Here is a 16,673-nt window from a genome sequence, read left to right as displayed (position 1 = left end):
AGAGTCCACCTTGCACCTGGTGCTGCGTCTGCGCGGTGGCATCATTGAGCCGTCCCTTCGTCAGCTTGCCCAGAAGTACAACTGTGACAAGATGATCTGCCGCAAGTGCTACGCACGCCTGCACCCTCGTGCAGTCAACTGCCGCAAGAAGAAGTGCGGCCATACCAACAACCTGCGCCCCAAGAAGAAGGTCAAATAAAGCTGGGGTCATACCTGACCTGTGACCCCGGGACCAAATAAAGTCCCCTTCCATCGACTGGAGCAGTAATTGGTGTCTAGAGTGACTGTTCTGTTGAGGGACTGGTGGGGAGGGGACGCTCCTGTTGAGAAGGGGATCTCACCATGTAGCCTAGGCTGCCCTTGAACCTTGGAGGCTGGGGAGGCAGACAGGTCTTACCTGAACTTGTGAATTGTTGGCAGTAAAGACTGGTACTGGGCAGCAGGGTGAACCCTTGGGTTAGAACTTGCAAGCCTTGGAACCATGTAAAGGTGGAGCCCACACGCAGTGCTGCTGTGGGGAAGCAGGCTGTGCTTACAGATCTTGTCTTGGCTCTGATGTGTGGGGCCACAATTTAGGGTCTCTGGAGGGGCAGTTCACCAGTTGCCAGTTAGGTTGCTGAACACCATTAGGCATAGCTCCATGGATTACAGGCAACACACTTTATATGGGCTTATGAGGCTGCCTCATCTACCTTTGATTTTTGAGTATAGATTTATTTACATGACTCTTAACCACTGAGCCATCTCTCCAGCCCCTCAGGCACACTTTTGCATGTGTAGCTGGGTACTCTAGGGGGGGCCTAGAACCATTTCACCCATTGTGGGGAGTGTTAGACTGGCCATGTTGCTTGCAACTGACTTCAGGTATGCAGTCTGCCTTGTCATTTGGAAGGTTCTGTGGGTTTGAACCTGGTTGACAGCAGCTTGCAAATCCCCCATGTATGTGCAACCAGCATCTCCAAAGTCATTTAGAGAAGGGGCCTTTCAGAGCATATCCTACCTCGGTTTTAGGCCCAGCTTCCCAGTGCTGGGATTAAGGGCATGCACTACTGCTGCCCAGAGCATCCCAATTCAAAGGTGTAACCTGAATGGATGGTTTGTGTGCACTGTGAGGTGACATCAAAAGGTACATTAGGGGCTGGAGAAATAGCTCTGGTTAAGAGCACTGACTGTTCTTCCAGAGGTCCTGAGTTCAATTCCCAGTAGCCACACGGTGGCTCAACCATCCATAATTGATCTGATGCCTCTTCTGGTGTGTCTGAAGACAGCTACAGTGTACTTACATATAATACTTTTAAAAAGGTGTGTGCTGGGCTGATGAGATGGCTCAGTGGGTAAGAGCACCTGACTGCTTTGAAGGTCTGGAGTTCAAATCCTAGCAACCACATGGTGGCTCACAACCATCTGTAATGAGATCTGGCTCCCTCTTCTGGAGGGTCTGAAGACAGCTACAGTATACTTACATATAATAAATAAATTTAAAAAAAAAGTGTGTGGTGGCACACGACTTTAATCCCAGCACTCCCAGGGAGGCAGTGGCAGGCAGATTTCTGAGTGCCAGGGCTACACAGAGAAACCGGGGGGGGGGGGGGCGGGGAGTGCGAGGGTGCAGGCGTGCGAAGCACTTGCGGCAGGTGTCCAGCAACAGCAACTAGTACTCAGCCACTGAAACCAGTTTATCCCCTAGCTACATTCATAAGCATCACCCGTACAGAAATACTTGTGGCCTTCGATTTAGACTATTCGATCTCCGCAGAGTCCTGGAACTAACCATTTAGTTGCTTTAGAAACTAGAGTTCCTGGGGCTGGTGAGATGGCTCAGTGGGTAAGAGCACCCGACTGCTCTTCCGAAGGTCAGGAGTTCAAATCCCAGCAACCACATGGTGGCTCACAACCATCCGTAACGAGATCTGACTCCCTCTTCTCGAGAGTCTGAGGACAGCTACAGTGTATTTACATATATATAAATAAATCTTTAAAAAAAAAAAAAAGAAACTAGAGTTCCACCAGGCGGTAGTGACACACGCCTTTAATCCCAGCACTTTGTTGACAGAGGCAGGGACAGCCAGGGCTACACAGAAACCCTGTCTCAAACCAAAACAAAACGAGTTCAAAGGCGCGCGGGCTGGTGGTGGACCTCCCGGCCGGCAGGGGGCGCAGAGGCCGTTCCCAAGTGCCACTTGACTGCGCAGTCATGCTCACCGCCGCCGCAGAGGTGTTGGCTGCTCCAGACGGTCCGGGGTCTGTGGAGTCCGCGTGGGCCTGGGTGAGCCCCGTTGCGGGTGGGACGGGTGCGGGGTGGCGGGATGGGCTCAGGACTCCGGCTTCATGGCCCCACACCCGCCATAGAGAGACGCCCCGATCGCTGCACTGGTGCGGAGGATTCAGCAGCTTCAGGATGAACGCGCACAGGCCTTCCGCCGTCTAGACCAGTGAGCGGGCTGGGCTGGAGGAGGGGGCGGGCCCTGGGAGAGCTTGCTAGAGGGGGACCTGCGGGGAGCCGGCTGGAGGCGTGGCTGGGAGGACTTAGGTTGTGGACTTGGTCGGAAGAGGTGGGGAGAGAGCCAGATCTGGTCCAGGAGATGCCGAAGTGCTGCTGCCGGAAGCAGGGCGTACTTGAAAGCGAAGTGGATAAAAGGAGCTGTGACACTGAAGCCTGTCTATTCGGGGGAGTTGGGTAGAGCTGGGGGTGTAGCCCTTAGTAGCAGGGTAGATAGGTGTAGAGCAGAATGTGGGCGTGGCCTGGAGGGAGCAGCTGTGGTGTGACCTTCCGCTAGATCCCTCTCTTCTCTAAGTGCAGAGATGGTTAAGCACTAGCTCTGTCCCGACAGACCCAGTCTGTGGGGTTCGGGTTTTTCTCTTTCGAGTCGGGGGGATCTTCCACGTAGCTGGAGCAGGGAGCGTGGTCTGCCAGTCAGCGTGTCGATTCAGCATCCTCCCGGTCCACTGCAGAGCTCACCGTCAGTACCTGCTCAGTGGTCAGCACTATGACTTCCCGAGTTACCGGAGTGTCGTGCACGAGGTGACCCAGGCCTTCGCCGCTGCCTCGCGGGAGGTATTGGCAGTGGAAGCAGAGTTGGCAGGGCCTCGAGCGCAACCGGTACTCGCCCGCCACGTGCGCAGCCTGCAGGAGCTAGAACAGACGCGCCTGGCCACGGTAAGACCACCACCCCTCTCCTTTAGAGTGGGGCATGGGCCACAACCCATTCCCAGCCACCCCGACCTACTACTATTTTTGCCACACACCTCTATGCATTTGGGCCCTCTCCCACTCTTTCCTGGCTGCCTACACTTCCCTCCCAGATTTTTGCTTAATTATACCAGCCCCTCTGTAAAGCTGTCCTAAGAACTCCAGAAACCCAACGCATCGACCACTGTGGCTGTTTAAGTCCCTAACTCTGGGTTATCACCTTTGGAACCCACAAACTACTTCTTCCACAAATATCCTCAGACACTTGTCATCCTTGGTCCTTGGCCCAGATCCCAAGACCCCACCTACCCTAACCTTATAGCTAGTGGTAGTAGGGGAGGAGCTTGCCCACTGTAAACCATGTAGCTCTTTGGTCTGGAATTCTTAGTGCACAATCCCAAACTCTGCAGAGTCCATTTCCATCCTAGAATTCTAACTCCCTGTCTGGCCACTGGGGTGGAGGCCACACCTACCATACCTGCCACCATTCCCTGGCTTTTCCAAACTGTGACCATATTCTGTACCTCCTTCCATAGGAGAGTCCTAAAAGCAAACCATAAGCTACCTCCCAGTCAAGCTCTGCTCTCTTTAGGGTCCACGCCTGGCCCTTCTTCCCTCTGTGTGGCTGTGGCTTTTGTCTACTGTAACTCCTATTTCCTCCTCCAGGTGGCACTGCTGCAGATGATGGGGACACCCGGAGTGTCAGAACAGGACCCTGAAAAGTTGCACCAGCTGAAAATAAAGTGAGCCCTGTTGGTCCCTTGGCTTTGCCACCTTAGATTGGCACTTTGGGTCAGCCCAGTGCTAAGCCAGTCAGAGAGGGCAGGCACTCTTAGGCACTCTGGTGTTCCCAGATACGTACTTCCTAAGATGTGCATGCATATCACATATCTTAGTTTCCACTGCCTTCAGGAGTTTGAACGTGACCAGTCACTTGCTCCCCTGTGAACCCCTACAGGTCTATTGCAGGTCTCTATGCATAGACAGGCATGCACAAACATCACCCCCCCACACACACACCATGGCCTTTCCCATGAGCCTACTGTGACCCACCGAGCCACCCGGCCTCCTGGGCATGCTCCCAGGCTGGGCTTGAGGTTTGGCAGCAGGCAGGAGGGCCCAAGGCTTGCCATAGCCCCCCTCCCCGCTAGCTGTGCAGCTCAGCTAATTCACCCCATCTGGGTTTTATTTATAGTTTCCATCCGCTCTTGTAGGGTAATTAAAACCATGGAGGCGATCGGCGAGGTTCTGCAGGAACTCAGGTTTGATGCGGAATCTGCCGAGTGAGGGCGGCTCCCCAGAGACCAGAGGAAGCCGGGAAAAGAGGCCCATGGCGTTGAGCCCAGCCCTGACCGCCAGCTGGCTGAGGTCGTGCCCTGCTGGGCTGCCCTCCAATGTGCCTCACGCAATAAAGAATTCTCCCTCTGCAGCTTTCCCATCGGCTCTGTATCTTGGGATGGGTCGGCCATCTTGGGGTGAGGGGGGATTCTCCAGGGAAACAGGGAGAGCAGGTGTAAGATTTCACACCCCCAAGGCGTTCTGGGACAGGTAGTGTTCTAGAAAACAGGATTGAAATTTATAGGTGGGAGGGGGTATACTGCCCCTCCCCCAACCCCAGCACATAGGCCCCAAACACACTGGCCATCGGAACCTGAACAACTCATTTATTTATTTAGAGAGACTCTTGGAAGGTTCTGCATTACCCCAACCCTACCCACACTGGGGTATATCCAAGTGTGACCATCATGTGGACCAAAGCTGTGGTTGTGGGAGCTCATTGTGCCCCAGCCCCTCGTAGGTTTCTTTGTTGCCCAGATGGTACAGAGGGGCTCCAATTCAGGTGAGTCTCCAGGTCTGACCCAGCAGCAGGATGGCCTATCCTTAGAGTTTAGCCGGCAGGACCTGAGGGCAGAAAAGAGGCCACATTAAGCCTGGCCCCTTCAGCACCTTGATGCTGATGCAGTAAAACCTGGCGCTTCTTTGCAGTGGGTGAAATGAGCACTACGAGATCCCTTTGAGCAACACAGAGGGAGGGGAAAGGGCCTCATCTAGACTGCTGTAGGCCCCACTCACCCAGACCCCCTTACCTCTCGCCGCACCCCGTCTGCCCGAGGGCAGGATCCCCTCGTCCTGTGCTTGGAAAGAAGAGTGCGGTGTTGTGGAGGCTGCTCACCCGGGTCTCTCTCTTCCTCTGCTCCTTTACCCCCCACGCAAGCCTCCCCCAACTTTCCTACCTGGTTTCGGGTCTTGTGTGACTTCTGCATCCAAGCACGCCACTGGTCGTACAGGCGGAAGCTAAGGTTCGAGCAGTATGCGTGCTTCTTGAGCCAGCCGAGGAACTGCTTGAGCTCGCGCCGCACCGGGCCCGAGCTGGGCTCGCCGCCCCGCGGCTCGCACACCCCGCCGCCCGGGCCCGGGCGCTCTAAAGAGAATGGAGCGGCAGTGTTGGGGAGCGGCCAGCAGGAGGCGCGCGCGGGACGGCGGCCTCCCATACCAAACCAGCTTCGGCCGGGGAAAGTTGGGAAAGGTGTCAGGTGTGGACCCAGAGTCACCCAGAGGAATGGCAATGCCACGACGATGGAGACAAGCAAAGGAGGGAGTCAAATCAGTGGGAGGTAAAACCGAGTATTCAGTCGGAAAGGAAATCAATGGAGACTAAGTGTGGCCAGAGACTCTAGGGACATGGACAAAGCAAGGGACAAACTAAGACAAAGACCTAGAAAGCAGAGATCTTGGGACTGTGTACCCCCAGACACTGGGAGGAGAGCCCCTCCCACAAACGTGGTGGCACAGCACTTGGTAGGCTGATAGCTGCGAAATTAAAGCCAGCGATTTACCTTCGATTACCTGTGACTATCCAAACAGGTTGGGAAGTGAGGGGTGAGGGGCTGGCGAGATGGCTCAGTACTTGCTCTTGTCGCCAGCCCTAGTCCCACATGGTGGAATGAGCCTACTCAACAAAGTTCTCTAACCTTCACGTGTGTTGTGGCACGCACGCTCACGAAGGCACACACATTATACAAAAGCAATTTTAAAAACTTAGTTATATTAAAAGCGTAAAAAAAAAAGCCCTGGGAAAGTGAATGACAGAAATGGAGACAGACAGACAGCACAGAACAAGGGCGGGTTCCCAAGATAAGCCTCAGAGAATGCACGGGTGTGACATGGAGTGGGTTGGAGGACCAAGTGGGAGGCCAGCCCTTGGGTCCAATCCCCAGCCGCAGCCATCCCCCAGCAGGCCAGCGGATAAGGACATCGGCCTCACGCCATAAATAAAACTGGGGACTCGCTGACAGGCCCTGGCACAAGCCTCGGCCCCCACAGCCCCTGCTTACCTCCCTCCAACCCTACCCCCGGCCTCCTCAGTCTCTCGGGCGGACGCAGCCGCCTGCTGGCTCCCGTGCAAGAATCGCAGGTGCTGGGCACGAGCAAGGGCCAAAGCTCCCAGGCTCCAGCCCCTCCCAGCTGTGTTCACTCCCGCCAAGCCCAGAACCTGGAGAGGCCCGGATGGGGGCTGGAGAGCTTCCTGGAGCTGGTTTTGACCCTCTTCCTCCAGGAATCTCTCGGAGCCTCAGTTTCCCCATTATTTCATCATCATCATACTGAGCATATGCGTCTGCGAGAGTTCAGTTTCAGTGTTAAAGTATTCTGTCTTAGGGACTGGAGGAAGCGGGTGGGGGATGGGAGCCTCCTCCTCTACTGCCTGCAAATACTGAAGTGCCTTGGACCGTGCTGCCTAAACCTGACAGATGGGGAAACTGAGGCCAGACATTTTATGCAATATATTTCATATTAGAGAGTGCAGATCCATGGGCTCGGAGAGTCTTCAGGACAAAGGAAGTCATCTTTAGGCCCTCCCACCTTAAGAAAGGGACCCAGAGAAGAGAAACTTGGGTTAATGCCTGGTTTCTGAGCATTCAAGAGGCTGAGGCAGGAGGATTGCAAATATTAAGGCAGCCTAGGTTACAGTATTTTAAGGGTTCGAGGGGTGGCCCAGCAGTAGAGACCCTCATGTGGTAGGCACAGGCACCGTGGTCTATAGGTTGTGTGACAAAAGGTTCCGTGGGACCATGTGATAACTGGCTATAATAGTCTCTATTTTATATAAAGTTAACTTCTAGAGAGTCTAGAATATTGGGGTTAAAAAGAGCCTGTCTTCAGTTCTCTTACAAGAGGTCACACTGTTGTACTCCATCTGTCACAAAATGACAGGCTAAATAGACTCCATGGCTAGTCCCCCAAGGGTGGTGATGGCCACTGGCCATTGTCTCTAAGTGGAGACAAAAAGACCAGGAGTTTGAGGTCATCCTTGACTACATATGGAATTTAAGGCCAGCATGCGCTAGCTTAAGACGCTGTCTCAAAAAAAAAAAAAAAAAAAAAAAAAAAAAAAAAAGGGGGGGGGGGGGGAGGAAACGGGATGGATTGGGGATTCCATGGGCCAGCCAGCCCTGGAGAGGTGCTCACCACTTCGAGGGGTGGAGGCAGCGGTGGGGTGGCTCCACTCGCTCCAGATTCCCGCCTTTTTCGACCCATAGATCCCGAATGGGTTACAACGCACTTGGACGAAGTAAACGGTGCCGGGCTTCAGGCCCGCGAGACGGCAGGAGGTCTGGTTGCTGACGTCATCCACCACCTGCACGGTGAGGGAGGAGTCAGATGCGGGGGGCGGGGTCAGGGGCGGGTCCGGGGCGGGACGGGCACCTTCCAGTCCACGCTGTCCTCCACGCGGTAGCGGATCTGGTACTTGGCTTGGAAGAGGAAATCCTTGAGAGCTGGTGGTGAGACCCAGCGCACACTCAGCTGGTCCTCCAGGCCCCCAACGCGGCTCACGTGCACGTCGGGTGGGGGGTCCGTGGTCACTGGGGGTGGAGCAAGCCTGGTCACTAGAGATGTTTTGTTTGTTTTTGAGACAAGGTTTTACTGCGCAGCCCTGGCTGGCCTGGAGCTCGTTATGTGGATTCAGGATGGCCTTGAACTCAGAGAGATCCTTCTGCCTCTGCCTCCCCTAATGCTGGCATTAAATGCTGGCAACAGTGTGCCCAGTTCTGAGGACTCTGCTTGGTGAGAATGGCCTAGTGACAGAACTCCCTGTGGTGTAATCTAGGCTGCAGTGGCTCCTGCGACCCTATCTGCGTTTTCCAGACCCCGCCCCCACCCTCCACCCCTGTTAGCTACTCACCCAGGCCTGATAGGTAACTGTCATTTAATATTCCAGAAACAGCCAGCAGCAGTTGCTGCTACCACCGTTCCTATCTCTGATGGAAGACACACAATCCTGTCCTCAAGGGGACAGAGCAGCCCACCCAGCAGCTGGGGTGGAGATTAGCAGCAGAGATCTCACTAAACAGGAGTGAGGCGAGCATCACCCAGCACTATTAGGCCTTGAGTTGCAGTATTAAGTCACAAGCTGACTCTTAAAGCTACTGTCTGTGTTTTGAGCCAGGGTCTCACTTCATGTCCCAGAGTGATGTCAACAATTGTGATTATCATGTGTAGGCTTTCTGAGCATCAGGGTGACAAGTTTTATTGTATATCACCCCACCTTGAGGTGCTATTTGGCTCTATTCCTATGTATCCCCACCCCATGTCCACCTCTGTGCCTTGTACATTACCAAGAGCCTCCACGGGGCAGCTGTGCCAGCCACAGAGCACAACTGCGGGTTAGATGCCAGGAAGACACAAAACCTCTGGGATGTGGGAATGAGCCAGGGGCACCCAGGAACCCTCCTGGGGGACCATGGAGAGAGTACAAGCTGATCTTTCCCCTGAGTCTTCAGTAAGGCACTTGAAGGGTTAAATGGCCCAGGCTGCTCTGGGCTGGGAACACCCTAATTAGATTAGGCCCAGTTCTGCTCAGGGATCATCCACTTCCTGCCTCCAACCCTCGCCCCCCCCCCCCCCNCCCCCCCCAGCTCAAGGCCTCGGCTTCCTGGGGCGCCTTCAGACCTGGGCGCCTCCTCTCAGTCCCTTAGGACTCCCTTCTGAACACCTGGGCTGTTGAGAGGGAGGGTGGTCAGGCCAGGTGTCCTCTGCAGAGTGTGTGTGTATATGTGTGTGTTGGGGTTGGGGAGGGGAAAATCTTGACTGTCTTGGGGGAAAGTCTTTGCATCAAGTTATGAACAACCACTGCCCTGTAACCACCATGGCTGTGGCTAAGACCTCTAGAAGAACCAAAAAGTCTGGTCTAGGGTAGAACACAGGTGGACACTGGGGGCTCACCCACGTCCAGGACATCCAGTGTGAGGACATCAGATCTTGCTGAGCCTAGACGATTGGTGGCTTCCACCCAGATCTCATAGGGAGTGAAGAGCGCCAGGTCCTTGGGGATATGGCATGAGTGAGGGCCCACAGTGTGGTACTCCTCACATGTGTTATCCTGACCGTACCACCTGTGGAGGTGCGAGAGTCCCTTTTGAGTTCATAGACAGGAACATATTTGATCAGAGAAGGTAAGTATTGCCAGAAGTCACACAGCAAGGTTTGGCTGGGTACCAACCTCAGCTTGTACTTGAGGGAGTAGTTGGTGTGTAAGAATGTCTCCCCGTGTGCACCTGGTGTCCAGCGGCATGTGAGATCCTTCATGTTCCGGGACCAGCAGCTGATGTTAAAGGGCTTCTCAGGGGGCACTACAAGGAAAACATGACAGCTTTTCTAAAGCAGTGGGGTATACAGGGGACAGTGCAGCCACAGCTGTCTCTAGAGTTGCAATGCCTGTGCTGGATATGACCATGCCTGCATGCAAGTGAGAGCCCATGGCTCCGCCCCAGGACAGAGGACCCAGGCTCTAAATCTGTCATTGCCACCCCCCATCTATCCCTGAGTGTCTGGGGCCCCACTTACAGCCAACATAGAGGCAGGAGCCAGCCAGAATGCTGCCATCTCGGGCGTGACACACCAGATTGTCTCCTGACTGCTGCCTGGACCCATTAAGGTTAGCCAGGGCCAGGGCCAGGGTGGAGGTGTTAAGGAGGCGGGACAGCTCAGAGGGCAGGCGGCGACCATTGAGGGTCCAGTAGAGCCCCTCAGCGGTGGCCCCAGGTGTGTCTCCATGTATAGAGCAGGTAGCTTGCAGGGAGGAGCCGATGAGAAGGGTAGGGTCCTGGGGGCTGATTACAGCTGTATCTGGGGTCAAAGACGACACTTGTCAGGCATGGATGAGCCCACTTCAAGTCCCTCACCTTGCCCGGATGTTTCAAGAGTCAGGAAGTCTTACGCCGGGCGTGGTGGCGCACGCCTTTAATCCCAGCACTCGGGAGGCAGAGGCAGGTGGATTTCTGAGTTCGAGGCCAGCCTGGTCTACAAAGTGAGTTCCAGGACAGCCAGGGCTATACAGAGAAACCCTGTCTCGAAAAACCAAAAAAAAAAAAAAAAAAAAAAAAAAAAAAAAAAAAGAGTCAGGAAGTCTTGAGCAGGTATTCACCCATTTTACAGATAAAGAAAAGAAACAATGAGACCCAAGCACTCATTGAAGCCGAGGCAACAAAATCAAGGCCAAGGCCAGCACCTTCCCCAGAGAGGTGCTGCCTGAGTATCATTCCAGCACTTGGGGTGGAGGCAGGAGTACCAGCAGCTCAAGATGACCTTGGAGTTCATAGTTTGAGCCTAGCCAGAGCTACAAGAGACCTTATCTCAAAAATTAATCCATCAGTCAATCCAGGACCAGTGAAATGGCTCAGTACATAAAGAAAACTGTGGCTAAGCCTGAGGACCTTAAGTTTGAATTCAGGACTTAGACTGTGAAGGAAGAGAACTTCTACAAGTTGTCCTTGGACATTTACATGCTGCAACACACATGTACATACACAAGCACAAAATACATTTTGGGGTTTTGGGGGGAGGGTAAGAATAGGGTCTCACTCTGTATCCTTGGCTAGCCTGGAATTCAGACATTAGTCTGCCTCTGCCTCCCAAATGCTGGGGTTAAAGTATGCAATTTTGCTGAGTGGCAATGCATGCCTTTAATCTAAGCACTCAGGAGGCAGAGGCAGCCGGATTTCTGAGTTCAAGGCCAGCCTGGTCTACAGAGTGAGTTCCAAGGACAGCCAGGACTATACAGAGAAGCCCTGTCTCAAATAAACAAAACTCAAACTCAAACCAAACCAAACCAAAAACAAACAAGTATATTTTCATAAAATCAAATAAAAATTTAAAAACATCAGTCATAAATGCCTACTTAAATCTAAGCAAATACATCCTATTAATTCATTATGTCTCCCTGTGTGTGTGCACACTGGAGCACATGTATGGAGGTCAGCCAACTGGAGTCTGCTTTCTCCTTCTACCATGGAGTCCTAGGGATGGGGCTGAGGTCGTCTTGATTGGAGGCAAGTGCCCCTTACCCACCAAGCTGTCTCACAGCCCATAAACATTTTCTTGTCTCTTTATTTCTTTTCTTTTCTTGACAGGGTCTCATTACCTAGACCACACGGTCTTGAAACTCGGAATCCTCCTGCCTCAGCGTCCAGAGTTCTGGGATCACACATAAGCCATCAAGCATGGCCTGGCTTACCAATTTCCTTCCTCTCCAGTTCTTTGCCTGTCCTGGTGGTGTCCTTTCACTGACACCCTAACCTCACAAGTGTGTTTCTGGAGAATGGACATATCTAAAATGTAAAATCCTACCCTGGTAAATGTTTGTCATCCCAGGAGATCAAGGGAAGGGAATCACAAATGTGAGGCCAATCTGTGCATACAGAGAGACCCTGTCCAGAGGAGAAGAGGTGAGCTCTGTTGGGTAAACCGTGAAGGGCAAGCTGAGGGGCTGAGCCTTCATTTTCCCCGTGCCCTCCTCACATCCCAGCACACACGATGGGCCCTCTACAACTCCCAACAGGAGTCCTGACTCTCCACAATCATTTCCTAGGGCCACTGTGATGGCCACTTAGGAAATGACCTCAATCCTGTGACCCACTCTGAGGGACCACCCCCTTCTTGCCTACCCAACCTTAGGGCAGCCCACAGCTGCCCTACTCATAGGCTGGGCCCTCAGGGGGACAGCAAGGCCTAGGATATGAGGAGGGGAACATATTCCAAGCTTCCCTGAGTCTGTGTCCTCATCTGGCCATTGGCCTTTCTTGTCAGGCACACAAGATGGCAGGGTGGTGGGAGGTGTAGGGGAAGTTTCACAGGGAGCTCCCATGAGACCAGCCAGCCAGGCTGCCCTGGGAACCTAACTCCATTCAGTTCTCTGAGGCCTCTTTTTTCACTCAGAACGATTCAAGCTTGCTCCATCCATCCATCCATCCATCCATCCATCCATCCATTCATCTATTCATAGCCTACAATATGCCAGGAACTGAGGTCACTATAGGAATAAAGACACAGCAAAACACTTATCCCTACTAGCTGTGGTGGCCCACATCTTTAGTGCCAGCACTGGAGAGGCAGAGGCAAAGGCAGGTAGGTTTGTGAGTTTGAGGCTAGCCTGGTCTACAGAATGAGTGCCAGGGCAGCCAGGGCTGTACAGAGACACCCTGTCTCAAAAAGCCAAAAAGAAAAAGAAAAAAAGAAGTCTCAGAAGCAAAAGAGAAAGGGGGAGGAGAAGGAGAAAGAGAAGAGAGGGAGCTGGGGCTACAGCCCTGTGTGTCAGAGAGGCCCTGGGACAGTTACCAAGAGCCAAATGCAGTAAGGCTGGAGCCCCAGTTGGACAAGGGGAGAGGTGGGGCTCCATGTGCAAAGGCCCTGGGGTAGAAGCAAAGGAAAGGTTAGGGAAGACTGCAGGGCTCTCAACCCTTAGGGAGGAAAACAGTCCCGGGATTGGATGAGAGGAAAAGAGTATTAGAAAAAGCAAAAACAAAAACAAAACCGATTCCCCAAGAGGCTCAGAGAACAGAGGCTGCACCCACCCCCAGGTTCCTAGTAAGAAGCTAAACTGCAGCCCTGGACCGTCCTTCATGCCCCAGATGGATGAGGTGGCACCAACATGGTTCTAGTCTGGGCCCTGAATGACTTCTCCCGGGCAAACTTGGCCTTGGGAGGAGGCGGGTCTTGCGAAGCCTGCAATCGCAGTTACATTTGGGGCTTGTCCCAGGGCTCAGCGGAGGTCTCAGCGTCCGTGCGAAGGAGCAGGAGGAGCAGGCCAGAGCGGAGGCGGCGGGGGCCAGGGGGCCGCCCCGGAGGTCCCAGGCAGCCAGCCGCCCGCTAATTCAGAATTCCTTCGGCATGAACTGGGACGTGCCAGCGTCTCTACCCCGGCCCACCCACCGCTTCCTGCCTGGGCGCCCCCCTCAGCAGGGTGGGAGGCACTGCCCGACCCGGGACCCCACTGTCTGCACTCCTGGGCAATGATCACACCCCTCTGTCCCTCCCCAGCATTTGTCTGGCCAGGAAGGGGACTCTCTGGGGGGTCCTGGCTGGGGAGTAATGCCCTTTTACCACACTAGCCTAGCAGCTGCCCTTCGTGGCTTGAGGGGGAAGGGGGCAAGCCCAAGCTTTCTCCTTCAAGCGAGCGACTGGTACAGTCCTCAGCAGAACTTAGTCCACCTGGCACCCCCTTCCCTGATTCCCTCCATAAAACAGGGAAGACGTTCTCTGGGCTCGGATTGAGAAGCCTGACTCTGTGGAGTACCAGAGATAGAGGACTCCAGTCTCCCTCTTGGCTTCCACAAACAATGGGCCAAAGCCACTGGGGACTGGAGCACACACATGCCAAACTAGACAGAGCAGCAGCTGACAGCAGCCCCCTAAGCCTGGAGGAGACACCCCTCCTTTTTTCTTCCCTCTTCCCCTCCTTTCGCCCACAAAGCCGGGGCCTATACAAGCTTCTTTCCCCCTTTCCCAATGCGGAGTTGCTGCCGTTATTAAAAAGAACACCATGTGTTTTAAAAGGGAAAAGTGTGAGATTCCCTGAAAGGCCAACGGGAAGGTGGCCTCCATCCCAGCCATCCCCCAGGGGCCCCCATCTCCTGTCCCGCTGGTACCTGCATACACTTTTACGACCCACCGGCTGGCTGGTCAGGTGCTAAGACACACCGTAAGTACAAACAGATTGCAGAGGTGTGAGAACCTCTTATTTAATTTCTCTTCCCCTTAAAGGAAAAAACACACGCGCCACCCCCACTCCGCCACCTTCGCCTGTTGCTCTGCAGCCCGCCCGGAAACAAAGCTTAGCGCTATTGGTGGCATTCAAAAACTACCCAGGCTTGGCAGCAACACCAACTCCCCGGAAAGGTCCCGGGTGTCACCACATCACCTGCCCAGCCGCCTTGGGCAAGCAGAAGTGTAGGTTCGTGTCCCCTGACGAGAGCGGGAGGGCGTCCACAGACACCGCGGACAAACTGCACAGACTAGTAGCCCAGAGCAGCAGCGCAGCGTGGTGCCCCTGCGGTGTGGCCTGTATCTGTGTCTCCGGATGGGGTCCTGAGAGTGGTGGGGAAAGATCTCCAGTGCACTCAACCATATGCGTACCCCGGTGTTGCCTCCCCTGTGAAATAAATGTGGGACCACGAGTGCGGGCGTGCGGACGTGTGTGTGTGTGTGTGTGTGTCTGTGTAGAGGATGGAATGCGAGCGCCGCGATGGTGTGCGAATACGCATCTGGGCTGCAGCGCGCGTCGGAGGGCAGGGTGACGGGACATAAGCCAGTGGGGCTCTTTTGTGTGTCTTTGGGTGTGTCCCAGAGAGGGTCTGGATGTGGAGACCGCATCCTGGCGGGGATGTGTGCGTTGGGTGATGGGGGCTCAAGGCCAAGAGTTCCTCCTGGGACAGTGGGATTCTCTCGGCAGCTGACCCCCACTGGGTGCCCCTTAGACAATGAAGTCTGGGCTCGTGATGCCCGGACACGCTTGCTCTCGCTCCTCACCGAAATTTCAGTCGCTAGAGGCTCTCAACCCAGCGCAGCCTGAATGAGACCGGTTGTGAGCCCCACCAGTGGAGAGGACTTCGAGGATACCAAAGCATGGAGTCTGCTATAGGGGGGAGGGGGCGGCGCCGACCCCACGGAGAGGCAAGTCCCGGGGGACGCCGGGCCGCATGCCAGGCGAACAGGAGGGCTCACGATAACGCCCCACCCTCCCCCCGGGGATCATCACTTTATGGGGGAGGGGACCCCACTTTGCGCCAGCACCCAACCCAACGCACCCAAGCGTGCGCCCCCGGCCAGGGAGGCTTCCCTTCCGCTCTGATATCCAAGACACAGGCGTGCGCCCCGAACCGTCCCAGCTCCCTGAAGGAGGGGGTCCCAGGACACTGCAATGTCCTTCAAAATGAGCCTGGCCAGACAGCCTCGCAAAGGGGATACAGATAAGAGGCCTCTGATGTATAACGGGGTACTCTTGGGAGGCTGGGTGGTGGTGCCGTGAGCCCCACAGGTGAGGGCGCCCCGAGGGCCGCCTTCCTTTGTTCCCGGGACGTCCAGGTGGCGCTCGCGCCCCCTCTTCCATCCCCCGCGACTACCCCCCGGGGCGCCCGATCCCGGCTTCCCTGGGGAGGTGGGGAGCAGGGCGCACGGTACTCACGGGCTCCCGATCCGCCCCGAGGCACCCCGAGGACACAGAGCAACAGAGGCGACCACAGCGAGGACAGCGGCCGCGGCGGCCGCCGCGCGGATTGGGCGACGGGGCCCGGGCGACCCGCGGGCATGGGGGTGGCGCGCAACGGGCGGTGACTGCAACGCCGGTATGGGGCGGGGGCGAGTCTGCGGGGTGCAGATTGGGGCTCGGGTCCTCAAGCACGTCACTGGGCGCGGACAGCGAAGGCCGGAGCAAGTCTGAGCAGCCGAAATTGACAAGGCGCTAATGCGCCGCTCGCCCCGCCCGGCCCCGCCCCCGGCCCGGCCCGGCCCCTGGGGGGGGGGTTGATCGTGGGCCCCGCACCGGCCTTCCCACCGCCCGCGGGCACGGCGCGCCCCGCCCGACCGGCCTCCGCCCAGTTACCACTCCTGATCGTCCCATACTCCTGCGCGAAGCCCCCTACTCCTTCCCCACCAGCCCGTGGGACCTCCCTCTCTGGTCCCGCCCGTCCCAGGCTTCCCACCCCCTCATCTGGGATCCTGTACCCTTAACTCCGAATGGGTTCCTAGCTCGCAGCCCTGGTGCTTTTCCAGGATCCCCTACAGTCTACCGGGAGCCTTCCTATCCACCTTCCCCGCCCCTCTTACGGGGCCCCCCATACCCACTTTGGACCGCCACACACACATTGAGCAGTACCTGAACCCGTTCATCCTCTTTCAGCCCTTCTTCCTTCCCCAGAGGGTTTGAAAGTTGCCACCAGTCCCTTTCTCTGGGTGCATGGGTCCTACCGATCCCCACCCAAAGCCTTCATGCCACCTCTTCCATCCTCGCTGCACAGTCTCGTCTCGTGCAGGGCGGAAAAAGCCAGAAAGCAGGGAGGGAGTCTCCGGCCTCCGGTCCCTTCTCGCCTATCATATCTGCGGGTATTGGATATGGGGATGTCCCGGAGCGCGTGCAGGGAGCCCTTATGAGTGGGCTCATGGAGAGAGGTGTGTCCTTTGGGGAACGGGACCGAACCCTGCATTCCTAGTT

The 16,673-nt window shown here is 55.5% G+C and overlaps 3 protein-coding genes across 4 annotated transcripts in view; 2 read left to right on the top strand and 1 right to left on the bottom strand.

Annotated features, from left to right (window-relative positions):
• The window catches only part of Uba52 (ubiquitin A-52 residue ribosomal protein fusion product 1), a 2,426-nt gene extending 2,158 nt beyond the window's left edge, over positions 1-268 (top strand). For both annotated transcript variants that reach the window (XM_021169937.2, XM_021169938.2), the window contains exon 4: positions 3-268. In XM_021169937.2, coding sequence (XP_021025596.1) covers positions 3-199 — 197 coding nt within the window. In that variant the 3' untranslated portion in view covers positions 200-268. The remainder of the gene's footprint in view (positions 1-2) is intronic.
• A 1,877-nt stretch (positions 269-2,145) lies between these two features.
• Positions 2,146-4,619, top strand: Rex1bd (required for excision 1-B domain containing). Its single transcript, XM_021170418.2, has 5 exons — positions 2,146-2,266; positions 2,350-2,432; positions 2,953-3,157; positions 3,857-3,933; positions 4,405-4,619. Exons 1-5 carry the CDS (start codon positions 2,195-2,197, stop codon positions 4,475-4,477), a joined length of 510 nt encoding a protein of 169 aa, XP_021026077.1. The 5' UTR covers positions 2,146-2,194; the 3' UTR covers positions 4,478-4,619.
• Positions 4,620-4,834: 215 nt separating this feature from the next.
• Positions 4,835-15,917, bottom strand: Crlf1 (cytokine receptor like factor 1). Its single transcript, XM_021170661.2, has 9 exons — positions 15,648-15,917; positions 10,034-10,315; positions 9,690-9,819; positions 9,413-9,582; positions 7,895-8,052; positions 7,658-7,826; positions 5,425-5,612; positions 5,278-5,320; positions 4,835-5,092 (listed from the first exon to the last, which is right to left on the bottom strand). The coding sequence occupies exons 1-9, from the start codon at positions 15,769-15,771 to the stop codon at positions 5,079-5,081; spliced, it is 1,278 nt and encodes a 425-aa protein (XP_021026320.1). The 5' UTR covers positions 15,772-15,917; the 3' UTR covers positions 4,835-5,078.
• Between the last annotated feature and the right edge of the window lie 756 nt (positions 15,918-16,673).

The sequence above is a fragment of the Mus caroli genome, chromosome 8, assembly GCF_900094665.2.
Source record: "Mus caroli chromosome 8, CAROLI_EIJ_v1.1, whole genome shotgun sequence".
Classification (NCBI taxonomy): Eukaryota; Metazoa; Chordata; class Mammalia; order Rodentia; family Muridae; genus Mus; species Mus caroli.
Note: the sequence above shows the minus strand (reverse complement) of the source record. Positions and strands in the feature narration are given on the sequence as shown.

Coding starts and splice junctions, on each gene's coding strand:
- Rex1bd (XM_021170418.2), top strand. CDS start 2,195: ATGCTCACCGCCGCCGCAGAGGTGTTGGCTGCTCCAGACGGTCCGGGG. Junction 2,267..2,349: donor TGGAGTCCGCGTGGGCCTGG/GTGAGCCCCGTT, acceptor CACCCGCCATAG/AGAGACGCCCCGATCGCTGC. Junction 3,934..4,404: donor TTGCACCAGCTGAAAATAAA/GTGAGCCCTGTT, acceptor CCGCTCTTGTAG/GGTAATTAAAACCATGGAGG.
- Crlf1 (XM_021170661.2), bottom strand. CDS start 15,771: ATGCCCGCGGGTCGCCCGGGCCCCGTCGCCCAATCCGCGCGGCGGCCG. Junction 9,820..10,033: donor CTCCTGCCTCTATGTTGGCT/GTAAGTGGGGCC, acceptor TTTTCCTTGTAG/TGCCCCCTGAGAAGCCCTTT. Junction 9,583..9,689: donor TCCCTCAAGTACAAGCTGAG/GTTGGTACCCAG, acceptor GCACCTCCACAG/GTGGTACGGTCAGGATAACA.